Source organism: Lytechinus variegatus, chromosome 19 (genome assembly GCF_018143015.1).
Source record: "Lytechinus variegatus isolate NC3 chromosome 19, Lvar_3.0, whole genome shotgun sequence".
NCBI lineage: Eukaryota > Metazoa > Echinodermata > Echinoidea > Temnopleuroida > Toxopneustidae > Lytechinus > Lytechinus variegatus.
In genome coordinates, this window is record NC_054758.1 from 1,284,678 (window position 1) to 1,307,903 (window position 23,226).

General features: G+C 35.2%; 1 protein-coding gene across 4 annotated transcripts in view; it reads left to right on the top strand.

Moving 5' to 3' along the window:
- LOC121406057 (carnitine O-palmitoyltransferase 1, liver isoform-like) overlaps positions 1 to 23,226 on the top strand; it is a 51,981-nt gene that overhangs the window by 7,772 nt on the left and 20,983 nt on the right. For all 4 annotated transcript variants that reach the window (XM_041597065.1, XM_041597064.1, XM_041597063.1 and 1 more), the window contains exons 2-10: positions 5,372 to 5,553; positions 6,168 to 6,307; positions 7,567 to 7,738; positions 13,108 to 13,209; positions 14,011 to 14,226; positions 16,040 to 16,236; positions 17,259 to 17,369; positions 19,460 to 19,537; positions 21,565 to 21,688. In XM_041597065.1, the coding sequence (XP_041452999.1) occupies positions 5,413 to 5,553; positions 6,168 to 6,307; positions 7,567 to 7,738; positions 13,108 to 13,209; positions 14,011 to 14,226; positions 16,040 to 16,236; positions 17,259 to 17,369; positions 19,460 to 19,537; positions 21,565 to 21,688 (1,281 nt within the window). In that variant the 5' untranslated portion in view covers positions 5,372 to 5,412. The remainder of the gene's footprint in view (positions 1 to 5,371; positions 5,554 to 6,167; positions 6,308 to 7,566; positions 7,739 to 13,107; positions 13,210 to 14,010; positions 14,227 to 16,039; positions 16,237 to 17,258; positions 17,370 to 19,459; positions 19,538 to 21,564; positions 21,689 to 23,226) is intronic.

Below are 23,226 nucleotides of genomic sequence, written 5' to 3' on the forward strand. Positions count from 1 at the left end.
CTTCCTCAATTTGTGGTACGCACATCTATAAGATAAGATGTGGCAATGGTTTGACAGCTTTATAAAGCTTCAACGGTTTTTAGGTATGATTTCTTCTCAAAAAAAAAATAAAGATACAGTAAGTTGATTTTGCTCTCATTTTTTGACAAGCAACAACAACAAATACTGAGGGCAAAGCAAGGAAATTAAGCAGCGATAAAACTATAAAAAAAAATCTATCAGGATCCTAATACCCCGGCCCCTAGAGATGTTGATCACCCCCAAAATCAAAGTGGGATGGGCATTTAGGGTAGCCCAAGGTGTGTGTCCGTGTGGGGGGGGCAGGGCATGTATATGACCCCCATTCATTTGTGCTTGATTACTATCATGAAGTTATCCACCCTGCTCTATGCATTGTAGGCCTGTAGCTTTATGATGCCATTATCAGCAAGCTACCATTCACCCAAAGATCTTGTTTACCAAAACATGAACAATACAAACTGTGGGGGACATTGTTTCGGAAACGATCAATACTCTCTTTTGTTCATGTTTGTCTGATATTGTATGTCCAGAGGTAAGACCATAGACCTAGGACTAATGCCCAAGGATTTGGTTTAATAGTATTGATCTTGAATGCCAAACCTTGAATGTCTAATTGACTGGGATCAATGATCCTTTAATTGGCTTTGGAGAAAAATTGTTCAGTTTTTTATATTCCCAATTTTTGCCCTATAGAAAAATTGCCTTGCCCCCCAAATTTTTCAAAGTAAATTGCTTTTCATGTAGGCCTATTTATCCCTAGTCCTGCTTGAATATTTACTGAATATTGTATGGGGGGGAACAGAAATTTGTTGCCTTTTTTTACTCGTAGGTATACTCTTTATTACGAACTGTCATTCTGTCGGTCTGCATTATTGCACATTAGTATTCAGCTTTATTTTTTATTGGAAAGAAGTGTCAAATGACTTGATGTAAATTTGGAACTGCAGAATTTTGAAGTTGAAACATACACTTATTATCCTGCATGGCTCTGCATAAACTAGCTTAATAGCAGCCATTGATGATTGATCAATGTTGGCTCAGTCGGTAACGCGTCTGCCCGTCGAACCAAAGATCGTGGGTTCGAGTCCACCCCGGGCGGATAACTGAAGCCAGTGCGTTGTGTGTAAACGTCTCTCCCATGTTTCATAGATGCAGGCTATGTTACAATGGAAAACACCCCGTCCCTCGGATAGGACGTTAAATGGAGGCCCTGTGTAGAGGAGAGTCACCACCTTTGCACGTTAAGAACCCACTGCACTATTCGTATAAGAGTAGGGGAAACCCCGGTGTAGTGGTCCACCTGCATTCCCCCAATCAGTTATATCGGGAGGAGAGACCTGGAGGTCATAGTGATTCAGTTCGCTTTTCGCCTCCCAGGCACAGGTGACGCCAAACAAATAATAATAATAATCACATTAAATAATGCAATAAATCATGAAAATATGTTCTATAATCAATCAGCAAGCTCTTTGTTTCAGTATCTTCATTGGCCCATATTCTGAAGTTGGGTTTAACTTAAACTCGGGTTTAAAGTTCTGGTTTAAGTATGGATAGCCAATTGTTAATACATAAATCACTAACAATAGGGATGTCATATTTCAGCTCATTTTGGCTCTCAAATCATTCATAATTGTCTAGGAAGTATAAATAGATGATTGTCTTCACCATCGATGAATCAGGAAATCTGAGCACAGTAAGCATATAAGAAACATACAACTTAATACAAATATTGACATTTTTGGCTTCCCATAATTTTAGCACAGAGTTAGACCATGGTCTTAGTTAAACTTGACTTCAGAATACGGGCCATTTACTTTACAAATAGAACAGAATGTAGTATTCTGTGCCAGTACATAACACTTATGTGCATGACTTTGTGTTGTCATTGAGGATGTCTGGGTATAATATATTGCCCTCTCCATGGCATCGCATTGCAGGGGGTCATAAATATTGATAACAAGTCACATGACCAACATACCAGATGGGAGGGATTTATAGGTTAGTCTAATAACTATACTGTACCCTTCATGTGCAACATGCCCTTGTATGAAATTCATTCAGAAACAGTAGCAATGTGCAGGCACAAATCTATGTTTTTTTTAGTGCAATACAAAGTCTGAATGTAGAGACCACATGTACATGTAGATTTGATACAGATTGAGGATGTTGCGTCTATTAGAGACTTTGGTTAAAAGGTGATATTTAAGTCTACATTTCTCAAGACTAACTGAATATCATTAACAGGGAGAGATTGATGAACCTGAGCTAATGCAGAATCAAATTTCTCTCTTTTTCTTTTTCCCAATTTTTTTTGTACGCACATGAATAGTGTAAACTTTTATCATTTTTAAAGCAATTATTAGAAACATTGCTGATTTTTGCATACATGTACATGACAGGATATTAGGCTACTTTTGAGAAGTAAGAAATTAAAGTTTGCCAAATGATTCATCCTATATAAAGCTTTTCTTCTATTATGTTGGTGAAAGATTAGAACTCGGTTGTGTTAAAGAGATGTTTCCCTTTTCAAAGTTAAAGCACATCCTGCTCTTGGTTCCTCCTGTAAAGATTCCATCCTCTTTAGAAATTAAAGGGGAAGTTCACCCCGAAGAAAACTTTGTTGTAAAAATAGCAGAAAAATTAGTAAAAAATAGTGGTGAAGGTTTCAGGTAAATCCGTTAAAATGTAAGAAAGTTATTAGAGTTCAAAGTTTTGGATTTGTGACGTCATAGACGAGCAGCTGCCCCATGTGTTATGTAATATAAAATGCATGAATTTCAAATTTTGCATTGTTCCTGATGACTTAATTTTGTTTTCTATTCATGATCGGGTGTGAAATGATTTGTCTATTGACATACAAAAGGTACAGTGAAAACTATTTTCAATTTTCTGAGAAAATGATATTTATTTGATTTTTTACCATTCGCTATGTATGAATGCTGCTTGCATATGACGTCACAAATCAAATAATTGAAATCCTAATAACTTTTTAATTATTTGATGAATTTATCTCAAACCTTCGGCAATATTTTTTTATTATTTTTTTTGCTATTTTTACAATAAACTTTTTGTCAGGGTGAACTTCCCCTTTAAGGGCTCTTGTACTGTTTTCAGTAACTCATGATTGTTTGGTTCGCACCAGGCCTGCACTCAAAATAGTCCGCACCACAAGCGATCAGTAATATAGCATAGCCGTACTACCTTTTTATCTGGTGCTGATGAAAGCAGCGTCAAAATATCCTGGGCCTTAAATAGCTTGCGCCGTTTATAAACTAATTTGATTTTACGACGTTAACATACCTTCATTTTTGAGGAGTGCGATTGCTCCCACGCTCCTACTGCGCTCCTAAGGAGAACAAAAAATCATGCTCCTAAAAAAAAAAATGGCTAAAATTTCGCAATTTACATCTTTAAATACATCAAATGGCCATCTTTTTTTCATAATTCCTTGTAATTGTTTGATTTAGTTGAAAACTTTCAGAAAAATGAAGAATATTCACTTCTTTCCCAACTCTGATTTAAATTTAAACTCAGTAAATATTGTAGTCCCATATGTAGATTTTCATGGCAACACCATGGAAGTCTACATGTGGGACTACAATATTTACAATGCCAAAGATGGGTATTTCAACTACCGAGTAAATACTTCTTAATGAAATCATGGCTTAGGTATCAAATTGAATACTGACCCTGGCCTATAGCAGTGAGATTACCAACAAGACTATTAAAATTCCCTACATAGTATCATTTAGGCTTTTATATGGCATTAGTAATCATAAATGAAACTGGAATCCATAAACTTGAGTGCGGCACGTTCCATATCTTCATATGTAATATTTGCTGAAAAGATTGTGTGATAGAGATACTTGTAATCTTGTTTGTTTTGGATCTGATATGACATGATTGATGTGTTCCAGAAACCTTATTGAAGATATGTGTAGTAGTCAAAAGGGCCGTCTGCACCATCCCGAGTTTTCAAATTAACGCGCTATTTCTGATCTGGCAAATTATCCCGATCAGAGCAATTTCGAGATTATTTGCAATGCAGACGCAATTATCGCGCTATTTCGTAGGATTGATCTCAAGATTGCAATCCCAAGTCAACTTGGGATTATTTGCAAAATACCGCGCTATTTCACGAATTATCGCGCTAATTCGTAGGTGCAGACGCACTCGGGATTATTTATACATGGCAATGCATCGATGCCTCGCTCAAGCAGGAATTGCTCTTCTTGCGATGGTGGAGACGGGGTTTCTTGAATCTCGAGATTAATCGCGAAGAGGGCCGATCGGGCTAAAATCTTGAGATTGAGCAAACTCGGGATGGTGCAGCACCGCCTAAAGTGTATGGACTTAATTTGAACCAGGGGGAAAAATGACATGGGGCCATTTAGCCCCGGAAATGCTCAAAAGAGCCTTGGAAATTAAAGAAGCCCTGGCTGCCCTGGAATATCCAATGTTGCAGATTTACAACGTAGGCAGTGAGCTGTAAAAAGCGCATACATTCGTAATTCCGATGGTTCGTTATTCCGAAGGTTCGTATTTCCGAAGGTTTGTAATTCCGAAGGTTGGTTAATCCGAAAACGAAATGATTAACGAACCTTATTTTGCTTTTGGACGAATGAACCTTCGGAACAACTAACCTAATTTCGTTTTTGGATTAACGAACCTTGGAATAACGCCACAAATGTTCAGATTAACGAACCCTTTTATGTTTTCGGATTAACGAACATCGAGGTATAGGCAATTTACGTGTTTCGGAATTACGAACCTTCAGAATAAAGAACCTTTGGAATTGCGAACCTTCGGAATTATGAAGTGTAACCGTAAAAAGTGAATTAATGTACTTTCCTTTTTCAGGCCCAAATCAGACCTCTGTTATGCGATTAGCTTTAAACAGGATTCTCCCTTTCTCACTTTCATTTTAAATGCCTCGTATGAATTCATAAAAGGAACTGTGAAAATCTTGTGTTTTCCATTTGGCACAGAACTTTGAACTTTATAGTTTGCAGCTGGTGGTAGTCCCTTGTAATCAAAATGACTATTAAATTCTTGAATTCTTTTTTCTATCATAGTCTTTTATTCAAAAGTTAGCTTGCAGGTACCAAAGTCCCATTTTTGTGTGAAAATGTTCTGTTTTCAGGACAAAAATTTCTGGACATTATTGTACAAGGAAGCCCTTTTATTCAGAAAAATGTTTTTTCTTCCACTCTTTCGTTAAAGATTTTATTCCCAAGTTAGTACTGGGTATCCAAGCCCCCTCATGCTTGAAATGTTCTGATTTTTGCGTTGTAGAAAACTATTCAAAATTCTATGAAATGAATTTTCTTCATTTCTTTTTTCTTGATAGATTTTATTCCCAAGTTAGTTAACGGGTATCAGAGCCCCATCATGGCCGAAGCGCACGCTGCCGTCGGGTTTCAGTTCACTGTCACGCCCGAGGGAATCGATCTTAACGTCAATCATGAAGTACTCAAAGCTATCTTTGAGAGCGGCAAACGATCGTGGGCCGACAAGTTTAGGAGATTTCAGGTGAGTTGAGAATAATCATTATTATCATGATTACCATCATTATCCTCATTACCATCATCATCCTCGTCATCATCATCGTCACCGTCATAGTCAACATCATCATCATCATCATCATCATCATCATCATCATCATCATCATCATCATCATCATCATCATCATCATCATCATCATTATCACTATCAACTTCATCATCATCATCATCATCATCATCATCATCATCAACATCATCATCATCATCATCATCATCATCATTATCATTTATATCATCATTATCATTATCATCATCATCATCAACATCATCATTATCATCAGCATCATCATCATCATCATCATCATCATCATCATCATCATCATCAACATCATCATTATCATTATCACTATCAACTTCATCACCAATTGTAAACATCGTCACCATGATCATCAACATCATTGTCATCGATAATGTCATTTATCATCAACATGAAGATGATGATGACTACGACGATGATAATGATGATTATCATAATTCAGTCTTTTGATTGTTTTTCTTATGTTAAATGCAAGCAGCACCCCTACAATGACCTGGCATCTACTGAAATATTTAAATGGTGTTTTATAATGGTTTATTCCATAGAATCACATGGTGACAACGACCTATCCAGCGAGTCCTGCTAGTTGGGTAGCCGTCTTGGTAGCGATCATCGCCTGTCTTGTAGCTAAAATGGATCCATCGCTTGGTATTATTGATTTCATCAAAGACCATTTACTTCCACTGTAAGTTTTCCATCTTCACTGAATCAAGAGTTTCTGGCCTGTATTCTGAAATCGGGTTTAAAGAGAAATTCCAGTAGTTGCAGTTAACACTGATTTCATGAGAAAGTCTGTAAAACAAGGCTTAATTGCAAGTATATCATCGAGGATCTAGATCTGGTACAGTTACATTAACTTGACTTTGTGAAATCTTGAAATCTACGCTGAAAAATGTTCACACCGAAAATCCCCAACACAGATAAGCGCACGTGGGGCAATGTTTAATTATTGCTCAGGGCGTCGGGCCCGACGCCCTACCCGAATCCTGTGCTTATTTGCTGATTTCTCAGCAATTACACAATTTCTTCCAGAATCCTTTGGCACATGCGTTTTATTTATACAAACAGACACTTTAGTGGTCATTTCATTGGATTCTGTACGAACTCATTTTGATATCGTTACCAAAACTAGCATTTACCTTTAAATTAAACCCTGTTTTAAAGTTATAGTTCAACTATGGAGAGCCACTTGGGGCACAAATCTCTATTAGCACATGTTCAATTTATTAACTCTTATGACGCTCAAATCATTTATAACCGTCTCAGAATAATAACTGAAATATTTTTTCTTCATTATGAAAACAAAGTTAAACAAACTAGTAAAAATGTTAAGAAATATACAATACAAGCAGAATTTTTGAGTTTTTGGCTACCCATAATTTTAGACCATGGTCTATTAAGTTAAACCTGACTTCAGAATATGTGCCTACATGTACATGTATGAGTTCTTTCAATGGAGATTTTTTTTTCATCATCATACAGTAGTTGATTTTGCGAGGGTTCTGTTGCCATACATGTATATGGGAGGTGACAGGTTTGAAAAGTTTTATGAAGCATAAATTATTTCAAAAGGATAATTATTTACCAATGTAATAAATTGATTCAGTTTATATTCTTTACACAGAGATATAAGGACAACTGCTCTAAACAAAACAACATACAATAATAACATTATAGGGGATCCAACAGCACAGGTAGAGTGAGAACTGAATGTGAGAATGAATCCGGCAAATTATCAAAAGCTAGAGTAATGATTCCGAGTTGTTTTTTGGAGGTTGATTTTTACAAATTTTAATTTAATGAGGATGAATTGATACACAGAGATTCATCATTGGTTTTAAGTCATGTCGTGCAGTCATATGTTTGACCCTCAAACTATTATTAAAGAGCTTTTGGAGACTTTGCATCTCTGACTATATTGTCTTGTGTATTGTTTGTTTACAGGAGTCTGTTGGGTGTCATGGCAACCCGCTCCATCTCCGTGCTCATCTATGTCACACTCCTATGGCTCTTCATAATCTACATGCTACGTTACATACTCAAGCTGCTTCTCTCCTATAGAGGTTTCATGTACGAGGCGCATGGGAAAATGTCTTGGCAAACCAAGTTATGGTTGGTAGGTACAAGGTTGCAGAAGATGCTGATCATCGTGGTACTGTAAAAGTGGAAATATTCGTGGTGTGGAAATTTTCGCGTATTTCGCGGCAAGATCGGCGAGCACGAATTTAAAATCACGCGAACGCGAATTTATGAGCATCTATTTTAATGCAAGTTTTGAACCGCGGTTCAACTGCATGTATCGCTGGCAAAGAGATTGCATGTTTTGGTCTAAAGAGGGCGGCATTTACGCAAGCAAGCTTGGGCTCCAATATCATGTGCATTGCGAGAATTTGTTCTAAAAGCAATGCGAACAGTCGCAGATCGGTAAATTATGATTTTGGTTGAATTTAAAAACCCGCGAATATTTTTTGAAGCTGCCAAGCATGAAAAATTAATCCGCGAAAATAACAGCGTTTACAGTAGTATCGAATCGGTAAAGGAAATAATCTGAAATTTGCGATTATTTCCTTTACAGAATAGGTACAATTTGTTGAGTAACTCTGTAGAATACTGAAGTGAGATGGCATGGGATGGTTGAACATACATGTTTACTATATAATGAAGAGGCCCCACTGTTAACCCTATACCAGACATGCCAACTGTTCCCTTTTAAGAGTATTCCTCTTTTTCGTTGTAAATACACCAATACTTTTTTGTATAATTTATTACTTTAAAAAAAAATTCTGATCATGGAGTATGTATTATACACCGCTAGAAATCACTGTCGTGCCAGTAACTTGTTGCATGAAAAGATCAAGTAAATTTTTGCCTTCGAGCACATGTTTTAAAAGGGTGAATTGTCAAGTTTTCAAGTAGAGTCATTTCACATTAGAGTCATTTCACATATACTTTTTTGTATAATTTATCACTTTAAAAAAAAATTCTGATCATGGAGTATGTATTATACACCGCTAGAAATCACTGTCGTGCCAGTAACTTGTTGCATCAAAAGATCAAGTAAATTTTTGCCTTCGAGCACATGTTTAAAAGGGTGAATAGTCAAGTTTTCAAGTAGAGTCATTTCACATTAGAGTCATTTCACATTTCACATATACTTTTTTGTATAATTTATCACTTTAAAAAAAAATTCTGATCATGGAGTATGTATTATACACCGCTAGAAATCACTGTCGTGCCAGTAACTTGTTGCATGAAAAGATCAAGTAAATTTTTGCCTTCGAGCACATGTTTTAAAAGGTGAATTGTCAAGTTTTCAAGTAGAGTCATTTCACATTTCACATATACTTTTTTGTATAATTTAAAACTTTAAAAAAAAATTCTAATCATGGAGTATGTATTATACACCTCTAGAAATCACTGTCGTGCCAGTAACTTGTTGCATCAAAAGAACAAGTAAATTTTTGCCTTCGAGCACATGTTTAAAAGGGTGAATAGTCAAGTTTTCAAGTAGAGTCATTTCACATTAGAGTCATTTCACATTTCACATATACTTTTTTGTATAATTTATCACTTTAAAAAAAAATTCTGATCATGGAGTATGTATTATACACCGCTAGAAATCACTGTCGTGCCAGTAACTTGTTGCATGAAAAGATCAAGTAAATTTTTGCCTTCGAGCAAATGTTTTAAAAGGGTGAATTGTCAAGTTTTCAAGTAGAGTCATTTCACATTAGAGTCATTTCACATTTCACATATACTTTTTTGTATAATTTATCACTTTAAAAAAAATTCTGATCATGGAGTATGTATTATACACCGCTAGAAATCACTGTCCTGCCAGTAACTTGTTGCATCAAAAGATCAAGTAAATCTTTGCCTTCGAGCAAATGTTTTAAAAGGGTGAATTGTCAAGTTTTCAAGTAGAGTCATTTCACATTAGAGTCATTTCACATTTCACATATACGAGGGCTTTTTTGTATAATTTATTACTTTAAAAAAAAATTCTGATCATGGAGTATGTATTATACACCGCTAGAAATCACTGTCGTGCCAGTAACTTGTTGCATGAAAAGATCAAGTAAATTTTTGCCTTCGAGCACATGTTTTAAAAGGGAATTGTCAAGTTTTCAAGTAGAGTCATTTCACATTTCACATATACTTTTTTGTATAATTTATCACTTTAAAAAAAAATTCTGATCATGGAGTATGTATTATACACCGCTAGAAATCACTGTCGTGCCAGTAACTTGTTGCATCAAAAGATCAAGTAAATTTTTGCCTTCGAGCACATGTTTAAAAGGTGAATAGTCAAGTTTTCAAGTAGAGTCATTTCACATTAGAGTCATTTCACATTTCACATATACTTTTTTGTATAATTTATCACTTTAAAAAAAATCTGATCATGGAGTATGTATTATACACCGCTAGAAATCACTGTCGTGCCAGTAACTTGTTGCATCAAAAGATCAAGTAAAATTTTTGCCTTCGAGCACATGTTTAAAAGGGTGAATATTCAAGTTTTCAAGTAGAGTCATTTCACATTAGAGTCATTTCACATTTCACATATACTTTTTTGTATAATTTATCACTTTAAAAAAAATTCTGATCATGGAGTATGTATTATACACCGCTAGAAATCACTGTCGTGCCAGTAACTTGTTGCATCAAAAGATCAAGTAAAATTTTTGCCTTCGAGCACATGTTTAAAAGGGTGAATATTCAAGTTTTCAAGTAGAGTCATTTCACATTAGAGTCATTTCACATTTCACATATACTTTTTTGTATAATTTATCACTTTAAAAAAAAATTCTGATCATGGAGTATGTATTATACACCGCTAGAAATCACTGTCGTGCCAGTAACTTGTTGCATCAAAAGATCAAGTAAATTTTTGCCTTCGAGCACATGTTTAAAAGGTGAATAGTCAAGTTTTCAAGTAGAGTCATTTCACATTAGAGTCATTTCACATTTCACATATACTTTTTTGTATAATTTATCACTTTAAAAAAAATTCTGATCATGGAGTATGTATTATACACCGCTAGAAATCACTGTCGTGCCAGTAACTTGTTGCATCAAAAGATCAAGTAAAATTTTTGCCTTCGAGCACATGTTTAAAAGGGTGAATATTCAAGTTTTCAAGTAGAGTCATTTCACATTAGAGTCATTTCACATTTCACATATACTTTTTTGTATAATTTATCACTTTAAAAAAAAATTCTGATCATGGAGTATGTATTATACACCGCTAGAAATCACTGTCGTGCCAGTAACTTGTTGCATCAAAAGATCAAGTAAATTTTTGCCTTCGAGCACATGTTTAAAAGGGTGAATAGTCAAGTTTTCAAGTAGAGTCATTTCAGATGTTTTTTCACCGATCTCACTACAACAGGCTGGCGATTGTTATGTTGAGACAAATTTTTAAAAATACACTTTTTTGTCCAAAAATACTTATTTTTCCTTATAAGAATACTTTTTTTGGTTGTAGAAGGTTGGCAGGTCCGGGGCCTGTTGCAGAAAGAGTTGCGTTTAAACGCAAGTCAAAAAATCAAACGCAAGTCCCAAATGCGCGCTGTTGATTGGTTGAAAATCAAGTTGCGCATGACTTTTAGAGTTGCAATCGATTGCAACTCTTTCTGCAACGGGCCCCTGATCTACTGTACAGTAGAAAGTGCCTTTGACATCTTTCATATCAATATTGATTCTGTCTTGTGACTCACTCCTCCTGACCTACATGTACCTTATGAAAGCAGTTCCCAGGGAGCTTATTTTAGAAGTCTGTCCTGAAAAAGACTTTTATTTGGTGACTGGGTAGGGGCCTAATTGGGATGATTTCTAGTGGTAGGCCTTCAACTTTGTTGTTGATATACAGTGCGTATCAAAAAAAAGTTTACACTTAGAAAAAATCCTGTAAAATTATATATTTGTAATATCCTGAAGATTTTTCCTCATTTTAACATTGGTACAGATCCATTTAAGCAAATGACGATATAACTGTCGAAAAATATTTCCGCTTGAGTGAGCACCACTTTTGGAAAGTTAGTGAAAAATGATTTGCGCAGAACTTGGAAATATTTATGCGAATAAAAGTAGACCTTAATCATGAAGAACAGGTGTTATTTAGCTAGTAAAATTGATTTGATGTTATCTTTTGCCTTTTTAAACTTGTTTCCTTGCCCAAAGCACTTCAAAGTGTGCATTGCGCCCCACCTTACCCCCGCACACCGAGGCTATCTTGACGATATTTGCTTTACACTGAGCTGTGATTTACATGAAATGGCTAAGGCTTCATTTTCATTTTATTAATCATTGTCAAGATTGGGAAAAGTGTGGAGGAAACAAGTATCAAATTACTTTAATGACACAAACTTAGTGAAAAATGCTGGAGATGTCTGATATAAACTTAAGTTCAGATTTAGGTATGTCTTCAGATCAAGCTGGCACACAAAAGTGTAAAGGTTGTGTTTACTAAGTGTTGAAATTTCAATTTGGGTGGCAAAATTGTTACAAAATGCTGGAATGTATCCGATTTATTTCAATCGACTAAAAGTTCAAGGGAAATGAATGAGAAATGTTTCGCAGGGTAAGTTTGATTTCGCCCTTTCCCCTTGACACAGCGTGAAAACGAGCATTTCTGCGCAAACAGATTTCTGCGAGCTTTACAAAAATGGACAGTGCTCACTCAAGTGTAACATTCTGTCAAAACTTTTACTTTCATTTGATAGATGAGACCCAAACCCAAGATTATATGTGAAAAAAATACCCACATGTTGTATATTTTTTATTGCCAGGGCTTTTTCAAAGTGTAAACTTTTTTTTGATACGCACTGTATATATACCTGAGTTACTCACATACAAAGACACAGCAAGGGAAGAATAGACACTCCATAGAGCATTAGGTCCTAGGACCTTTGTATCATGTATGTGTTATAAACCAAATAAATGAATGAATGAATGAACGGATGAATGAATGAATAAATTAATGAAATATGAATGAATGAATACAAATATAGGTAAATAGATAGATTGATAGATTGATTTTAGAAAAATTAATTAGTTAATTAAAAATAAGTAAGGAAGGAAGTATGTAAGAAGGTAAGTATGTTTATAAATAAAGAAGTAAATAAATAAGCGAATGAATGAATATATATATAAATAAATGAATAAATAAATGAATAATTAAAAATAAATAAATAATTGAATAAATAAATAAAACACTTGGAAATGCTGGGGAAAAGGGTGCCCAACAGTTTTTGGTTGATATACATTCACATAATTATCCTCATTGTGGTTATGGTTAATACATATGAGGAAAATGAGAGAGGGGAGAATGATTGATTATATTTTCTTTCTAAAAAATACATGTATTTGCATTGTACAAAATAAAAAACTAATGCTCGAGTATGGGTGAATTAAAGGTGTAAGGAATCGCCACAACACCTCTCTATCCACTTAATCTTTGATTTCTTTCTTTTCCCGATTCAGGTGAGCCTGAGGGTGTTTTGTTCTAGACATCCTAAGCTATACAGCTACCAAGCTTCGTTACCAAACTTACCACTACCAAAGCTAACAGACACCATGGAAAGGGTAAGCTCATGAATTATTCGGTTCCATGACATTTTCTCCGGCGACAATTTCTCCGAAGCATAAACCTTATCTCCTAAAAACTAAATAAACCCTAATCCTTATCTGGCATTATTCTGAACCAAAAAATATGTTACAATCGTAACTCTAACCCATTACCCTCAGATATCAAGACCGGAGCAGATGTTGCAGGAGCGAATGTCGTGTCACCTATAATTCATCTACATTTATCATTTCTTGACTCCTAACTGACCGTATTCCTGTAATCGAACAATTGCCCTCGGGCATACATATTGGATCCTCTTAACCCCTTGAACCTGAAAAGCAGGGATACCAGCTTCACCTTGAAAATGTTGATGAAACACTCCCTTGGAATAGTACAGTCAGATCACCCAAGAGAGACTGATCATTTTTTAAGGTTCTTGAGTTTTTTTTTTAATGTTCTTGAAATACCTGAAGATGAAGATATAATTCAAGTAAAACCAAACTTATGCTGCAAACACATTTCCCCTATGGTGGCCGTATGGCCAGTCAAAAACAGCCGTTTATTCATTTTTATTCAAACCACCTATATGTAGCTGGTACAAAAAATGTTAAAATAGCTGTTTTCGACTCACCGTACAGGAAAATGTGACTGCGCTTTATAGATACATGTACATATTTTTGTATGTTATAAATACATGTGCATCGTTGCATTATTTTTTAAGGTAATAATTGAAATGTGGCCAAAGCTGGTTGCTCATGATTGAACTATTAGCATGAATGCAGTTTTTGATGATTACTCATACTTTCTTTTTTTACCAGTATTTGAGATCAGTCAAAGGTTTCCTAAGCACGGAAGAGTACGCTGAAATGGAGCGTCTCGCTGAAGAATTTCAGTCGTCCATCGGTGATCGTCTCCAGCGATATCTGCAGCTGAAATGGCTCTGGTCAACGAACTACGTCAGTGATTGGTGGGAAGAATATGTCTACCTACGAGGGCGCTCTCCAATCATGGTCAATAGCAACTATTATGGAATGGTATGTAGACAATTTGGGTAGTTAGTAAATACTATTCAATGGTACAGTGACATTTGTAGTATGGATTTAAACAAATCTACAGAAATAGAAGAAATTCCTAAGAATTAAACTTTGCAAAAGTTACTGACACTTGCTTGTATTTTGCATCTTTCATTGGAATTCATTGTTAGATTCGGAAGGGGCCTGGCGCTCTTCTAATTACTGCTCGTTTTAACGATAATTCCGTGAATTCACAATATGCACACAGCAGAAGGCAGTCAACACAGCCAACAGACTGTTTGAATTTGAGAAAACTGGTCATAAGCTGAACCCGTCTACCAGACGGTTCTCAAAATCAGGCCAATGAATTGAATCTTGTATCAAAATTATAGTTTTTAATATCCATTGTGGTCTGCTTCAAGGTTTTTTGAGGACAAATAAGGCTGTCATATACATGTTTCATCTTGGTTTGAGAATTTTTTAAAGGAGAATGAAACCAATGGAACAAGATAGCTTGTGTGAAAATAGAAAAATCAAAGAAACAGATCAACAAAAGTTTGAGAAAAATCGGACAATTGAGGAGAAAGTTATGAGCATTTAAATATTGCAATGATGCAATCACTAATGCTAGGGAGATCCTCCTGTTGGCAATGCGACAAGGATGTGTGATGTCACTGATGAACAACTCTCCCCATTACTTTAGTATATATTTCACTTGAATTGCCTCTTTTATCACATCTATCCATAGATCATGTGTTCTTTCTACATGAGGGCATGTAATACATATTTTTTTAAATACATCATGGATAAAGAGTTTGTATCATCATAAGTAAAAAGCAAAAAGAGACATTTTGAGGGTATTTTATAGTCCACCAAAGGGAAAGTTGTTCATCAGTGACATCACACATCCTTGTCGCATTGCCAATGGGAGGATCTCCATAGCATTAGTGATTGCAATATTTAAATGCTCATAACTTTCTTATTTATTGTCCGATTTTTCTCAAACTTTCTTTATTCTTATTCTTTGATTTTTCTGTTTCTACACAAGCCTATTTGTTCCAAAGGTTTCATTCCCCTTTAATTATACGCTCAAAACGATCCCTTTAACGATAATACTCTGAATTCACTATATGGTGCGCCATCTATTGGTTGCAACGAACAGGCCAAATTTATTACTAAAGGGTGGAAATCGCAGTGAACAGTGCTAGTATACTGTCATGTGACTGTGATGCTTCGACAATGTAACCATATGGCAAGAATTCACCAAAAAATGGTCTAAATGTCGCAAAGAAATATGTGGGCAAATTTCTCTCCCACATACTTGACCCTAGTAAACAGCAAATCCAGTGGAGCTGAGTCAGCCAGCCCTGAATAACCGCATGAACTTCAGCACTTGCGCAGAAGATATGTTGACTTTTTCCCATGAGGCATTGCTAATTTTGGCCTGTCTGCTGCAACCGATAGATAGCACAACATACTGTGAATCCACCATATTGAGGGACAGTAAGAATTTGACTTTGTTGAATTACTGTTACCATATATTCATAACAACTTGAAACTTAATCGTTATATCTTGGCAGTCTATCACTTTTATATTCTTCTCTTTCTTTCTTCTCTTCCTTATTCTTACATTTTTATTTTGTTTTTTTGGATGCAATACCAGTATAAAGGTTTTTCAACCAATCAAGCTTTTAGCTCATGTTGTAACACCTTTGTATGTTCATTATTTATTTGTGTTTCATATATATTTATATATTATCTGTATTCTTTTACATTGTACATTGTGAATATGTATGAATAAATAAATATAAATATTCTTTCATTTCTCATTCAGGATGGCATAGCTATCAAGCCAACCTACCTTCAAGCCGCCCGGGCTGCTAATTCCACTGTGGCTCTTCTTAAATTCAGACGAGAGATCGATCACGAAGTTGTTAAACCAATCATGGTCCAGAAAGCCGTCCCTCTCTGCTCTCAACAATATGAAAGAACTTTCAATACGACTAGAATCCCAGGCTTAGAGACAGATAGGTAAGATTGATTGATTGATTGATAGATGGATAGATTGATAGATAGAAAGATTGATCGATGGACGGATAGATGGAATAAAGAGATCGATCACAAAGTTGTTAAACCTATCATGGTCCAGAAAGCCCTCCCTCTCTGCTCTCAACAATATGAAAGAACTTTGAATATGACTAGAATCCCAGGCTCAGAGACAGATAGGTGAGATTGACTGAAAGATAGATGGATAGATAAATGGATAAATAGATAGGTAGATAGATAGATAGGTGGATAGATGGGTAGATGGATAGGTAGATTGATAGATAGATAGATTGATTGATCGATGGGCGGATAGATGAAATAAAGTGTGTGTATTTGAGTTTTGTCAGACGTGTATCAATCAGATATGATTATTTACGTCTGGGCCCGACCTTTGACGCGACAAGGGCTCGAACCTCTGCATCAATTTGTAACTTCTGCACCTAGCTTGGATTACAGACGCACGCCACAACGCCCAGTTTGAAAGTTTGAAATAAAGAGATTGATCACGAGGTTTTCAAACCCATCAACTTTGAATACGACTAGGATCCCAGGCTTAGAGACAGATAGGTCAGATTGATTGATAGATAGATGGATAGATAAAAGACAGATTGAATTATAGATTAAAAAAATGGGTTAATGAAATCAGAACAAAAAAAACCTTATCAGTTCTGTTGCCAAAAATAGCCAGTAAATAATGCTATACAGTTGTGTAAGTAAAATTATCTTTCATCGCTTGTGTGATAGTCACCTAAACAAAGCAACATATATGTTGATGAGTTGTTACCAATGAAAGTGGGTTGTCTTCATAAACCATAGATTGTTACACCAAAGTTAGATATATAGACAGTGCAAGTATGCTCGTAACTTACAAACTTCTGTAATTTTTAAAAGTACTTGTAAACCTATCTTGATTTCCTTTATTAATTGCGAAGGATAGCACTATGATAAGGATAGTAATATTGTTTGTCTTTGTTTAAATTGAAATGCTTTTCTTTGCCATCTCATAGACTGATCCATCACAAAACGAGCAACCACATTGTCGTCATGTCTAGAGGGCGCTATTACAAGCTTATTATCCAATCAAATGGAAGTATCATCAAACCATGTGAACTGGAGAAGTAAGTATCTGAGATTAAAACCCCCCCCACAAAAAAACATTAAGAAAAAAAGTTTTTGCTTCACCTGTTGAGAAATCCCCCTTTAGGAGTGAGAACTTGTATGGATGAGAATAAGTATGTCCATTTATATAATGGAGTTACTTTATGCATATAAAGTGAGGTAAATGGGTACTGGCAGGAAGTAATTCCTCAAAAAGCTGTGCGCACCAGATTCGGTAGACTAGCCTAGCCGGGGTAATATAAGAGCGCCTTGAGCACCTACCAAGGTGGATATGTGAGTTATACAAATCCTATAGTGTATTTTAGTATATAACATGTGTATGATTTACTTCTCGTGATATGTTCACTTCTGGAGTGAAGGAGATAGAAATGTGTTAGCTTTGCCAGTCTTGTAATTACCATGGTAACCTTGATTGTGATTAGTGAGCACTGCTGAGCACCGTTGCCATGGTAGTTACCATAATGACACAGTTGGTATAGTTGTACTATTAATTGTGCTGGTAGTACCAATTTAATTTTTGTAAGAATTATTTCTTTTCTGCTCCTTCATCTCTTCTTCTTCTTCATCATCATCATCATCATCATCATCATCATCATCATCATCATCATTATCATCATCATCATCATCATCATCATCATCATCATCATCATCATCATCATCATCATCATCATCATCATCATCATCATTATCATCATCATCATCATTATCATCATCATCATCATTATCATCATTATCATCATCATCATCATCATCATCATCATCATCATCATCATCATCATCATCATCATCATCATCATCATTATCATCATCATCATCATCATTATCATCATCATCATCATCATCATCATCATCATCATTGTCATCATCATCATTGTTTCCACCACCACTAATTGGGCGTTGCAAGTAACTTGCGATCAATTGCAAGTCAATTTTCGTTCCCGAAATCAAGCATATGCCGTGCAATCAATTGCAAATTTGTAATTGATCGCTAATCTGCTTCATGAAATGGAGTCTAATCTGATTTACTATAGTCTTAAGAGATGAATCAAACGTAAAATTGCAACAGAATATTTGTGATTGATTGAAAATGTTTTCTTGCAACACCCCCTAAGTCTCCGGAGTTTGAACCATAAGGTCCAGGGTTTAGATCCTTGCAGTACTCGTGTTCTTTGGCAGGGAATTCATCTACACTTGCCACTCTCCGCCCAGGTCCAGCAAATGCGTACCTGGTAGGAAGAAATTCCTAGAAGGCTTGAATGCCCGATCAAGGTAGCCATGTCAAAGCAGGGGTAATAGTATGCAGAGCTTAGAATCATTGCATTAACCCTATCTAGGCCGAGGTATTTTGGGAGTTCCTATGGCCGGGGCCGTCGACCGCACGATCGCGCCAAAAATTGGACAATTGAACAAATTTAACATAATCTACAAGATTGTATTGTAATTTATTTCATGCCAATTGCTATTCAGTGATTATGCTAATTTATGCGTAATTAGTATGTGAAATCATACTTTTTCCTCTTATTCCCTTAATAAAGCTCCAAATGTACTTATTTTTGGTATAGAAACTCTTTGTGGTGTCCTTAGCAAGTATACATGAAAAAAACTGTGATATCAAATCATTTTCTTATGTATTATATTGTTTTTTGCAATTTTGTTTTTTTGTTTGTTTGACCTTTTGTTTTTCATTGTTTTTTCAATCAAATTTGTTGGGGACTCCTCTGTGATTATAAAAAGCATAAAATGAATACAATTAGACTAGCAAAACTAATAATAATCATACATTTATGAATTTTGGTTGAAAACACAATTTGCATTGACTTTGTACAAGAAATCACGTGTTTGAGCAATTTTCGGTCTGACATGCACTTACATAATGTTGCGTAATTTCGGATCCACGTACCTGGGTGATGCAAAATTGGTCTCAAAAGTTACGTAAAAGACAAAGTAAAAGTCAGCGAGCGGTGCGGTCAAAAAATTTTGCACGGCGAAAATATCGCGCGGTTCCTTGCCTAGATAGGGATAAGTGTTTTATAAATCTTATGCATTATATAGTTATATATATATGATAATTTATTTTGATCTTTTTCAGGCAATATCAGCAGATATTGGATGATCCTGAGGAGCCCCATGGTGAGCAGCGTTTAGCAGCACTCACTGCAGGAGATAGGTAAAAATATACACTCTTATTATGTTGAATTGTCACTAATATGCACTCTCAGCATGTTGAATAGTCACTAATATATCCCTTACTTACCCTTACTTAAGATTGTTGTATTGAGAGTGTACACAAGGAGAAAAAGAATAGTTTTACTACGATAAACGTTTGCCGTGATATAGTTCATTTTCCTTGCTGACGTCACGCATAGTCCATTTTTTCCCTAGGGAAAAAGTGAACTATACGTTTTTTTGACCCCCTACCTCGCGATACGCGAGGTGTGCGGTGCGATGCGAGTAGAGCGCTACTCAGCCAAACGGTACTCTCCACTACATGCCACGGGAAACTTTCGGCGAGCTGCACTTACCAGGTGCGCTCGCTGAACAGACGATCCATACTTCAAGACTTATTATTTTCTCAACTTCTCGACGATTGTTCTATATCAACTTATTAAAAATCGTTTCGCTGTAAAATGGTATGAGTGGAAGGGATATAAAACAAATATACAATGACCCATTCTCGGAATTGCTAAAACTATTCGCACTCAGGAACATCACATAGTACTATTCTCCCTCGGGCCGATGGCCCTCGGGAGAATAGTACTATGTGATGTTCCGTCGATGTGAATAGTTTTAGCCAGATCCTCGAGTGTCATTGTATATTTGTATAATATACACTTTTATCATGTTGAATAGTCACTAATATGCACTCTCAATATGTTGAATAGTCACTAATATACACTCTCAACATGTTGAATAGTCACTAATATACACTCTCAACATGTTGAATAGTCACTAATATGCACCCTCAGCATGTTCAATGATCATTAAATTATAAAATTAATAATTTTAGTAATGATAATACATGTGACTTATGAAGTGCAAAATTCACTCTGTAGAGTGCTCACACTTTTAAAGAAATGAAGAAGTATTGGAAGAAAGGTTTCAAGAAAATTTTGAAAGACTCATAATACCCTGTTGGGAAGTCAATAATATACACTCTTGGCACATTGAATAATCATTTATATAACTCTTAATCATGTTGGGAAGTCACTCATACATGTATACACCAAGAGATTTGGAATGTTTAATAGTCATTTTTATACACTTTCATCATGTTGAATAGCCATTAATATACACATGTATTCCAGAATAAGGCATTGATTTTTTAAAAGTTGTTTATTATAATAATCTTGAACCATTGAATAATGAAGCCTCTGCATGTATATTCCCATAAAAGCTGTGAGATTATGAAAAAAAAAAAAAAAAAAAAAATCTTTAGCTGGCAAATCTAGGTTCTGTTCAGCAAATGCACAATTTTCATGATATGTACCATCGACCAATTATATCGAATGAATTCAGTATCTTATAAAGCGTTATTGCAAATTAGTTACATACATGTATATTAAAACAAGTATTATGAGAAATGGAGTTCTTATTTTTTAAGACTGGAATCTCATTAGAGTGCCACATACAATAAGCTGCTAAATCATATTTGATAATACACTGTACATTGAATTGACCTACATAAACATGTAATTCACATTTCACAAAACATATGTTATGTAAATCTTATGACCAATATCTATCATTGAAAGGTCATGGAAATGTCAGGCAACATTTCTATCATCATCATGTAAACATTGTGTGAATGTCACCTTCTTAATATATATCTCTTTATGACACAATAATGATGTCACTATATCAGGTTTCAAAGGTTGGGTAGTGTGTTTATGGTTTATGATAATAGCAAATAAGATTAAAGGGTTGGGTTGGATTCAGTCACCGACCGACCGTGTAAGCTCTTTGGAGTTCATTTGAGATGTGGGATCTCTCTTCTTGCTCAAAAAGCCAAGCGAGAAAGTGTGAACTTTGTACAGTACATGTACAATTAATGTAATGAAAATAATGATACTTTTGAGTGAGCACCATAAAATTTGATATTTTAATGTAATATATATTTCAAGTATTATTGTGAAGCCCTAGAGAAGCAATTACTATATGTTTTACTATGATTTTATGCCCCTTTTCACACCACAGAATTCCCTGGGCCGCTGCGCGTCAACGATTCTTCATGTCCGGTGTGAACAAGTCTTCTCTTGCTGCCATAGAAACGGCTGCGTTTGTTGTCGTCTTGGATGAAGAGGAGCATGAGTATGATGTCGTAAGTCGTTGAAAAAAAATACAATACTTTTTTCTTTGTCTTTTTGCTGCTGTGGTTATCGGGGCCATGCCTTACAAAGAGTTGTGTTTGATCTGATCATTCACAACTATGGAAAGCCAGCAATGTCAGCATCTAAAATGCATACATCCATTCAAAAGGTTTGATTATATTTCATGCAAGTGTCATTGTCTCAATGAATCAATTTGTCCCTCCTCATTTCCAAAGGGGTGTTTTGTACCTTTCGCAAGTGAAGAATTATGACATTGATGGATTTCCATAGGTGGGGTTGATTGGATTAACTGCATCCCCTTGTAAGCTGAGGCCAAGATATTACAATATCTAAAAGAAAAAAAAATTGCTTCTTATTGAGCTCCACATGAACGATAAGAGTGTATCATTCTTTTTTTTTTGCTGGTGTTAGAGATTATCCAAATATATTAGAAGTAGAAGCACTGTATTCCCAGTGCAGTTTCATAAGAGGAATGACAGAATTTTTTTTCCAGTTGAAAATTTCATTGTAAATTTGCTCGCCAATAAAATCAGGCTGCTACATATAACAGATATATGTATTCCTAGCAAAATATATTTATATATAACTGTCATTTCTTTCAACAATGTCATCACATGATTTTCATTTCATGCAATTTCATAAAAATATCTTCTTTTTATAAGATTTTTACCATTTCGCATGTGATATCTCATGAAAGTAAAACATCAAAAGATAGCTTCATAAATTTCACTTTTATATACGACCATTTCTTCTTCAACCAAAATAACATTTAAGCTAGATTGATTTGTGAGAATAGCTATTATGTATTTTTGCCTCTATGCTATGAGCATTCTTTATGGCTGGTATTCTGAAGTCGGGTTTAACTTAAACTCAGGTTTAAAGTTGTGGTTTAAGTATGGATAGCCAGTTGTTACATGAATCACTTACAGTAGGGATATTATACTTCAGCTCATTTGGCTCTCAAATCATTCATAATTGTCTAGGAAGTACATGTATAAATAGATGATTGTCTTCAGCATCGATGAATCAGGAAAGAGCACAGTAAACGTAAGAAACATACAACTTGATAAAAATTTTGATACTTCGGCTTCCCATACTTAAACCACAACTTTAAACATGAGTTTAAGTTAAACCTGACTTCAGAATACGGGCCTATGTGTAAAAGCTGCAGTTGAATGGCTGTTGCTCTAGGCTGTTATTTTGACATTCTCATATTCTTTTTTATATATATCTGGAAGTTATGGTTTATTACTTACTTTCTCTATTCTTGGGAATTTGAGGATTAAATAATAAGTAATCATAACATGAATATTTGTGGTTTCTCTATCTATTTCACTTTGCTATTTTATTTAACATTTTGCAAATGATGTTTCATTCTTACATGTATCTAGATTCTGTATTGCTAACTCTATAATCAGATGTTTCTTTGATTTCTACAGCTTTTTGCTTTCTCTTTGTATTCCCATTTCAACTATTTTATGCATGGTTGTGTCATTTTTTTTCAGTTTAGTCAATTTTGATTGTGAAT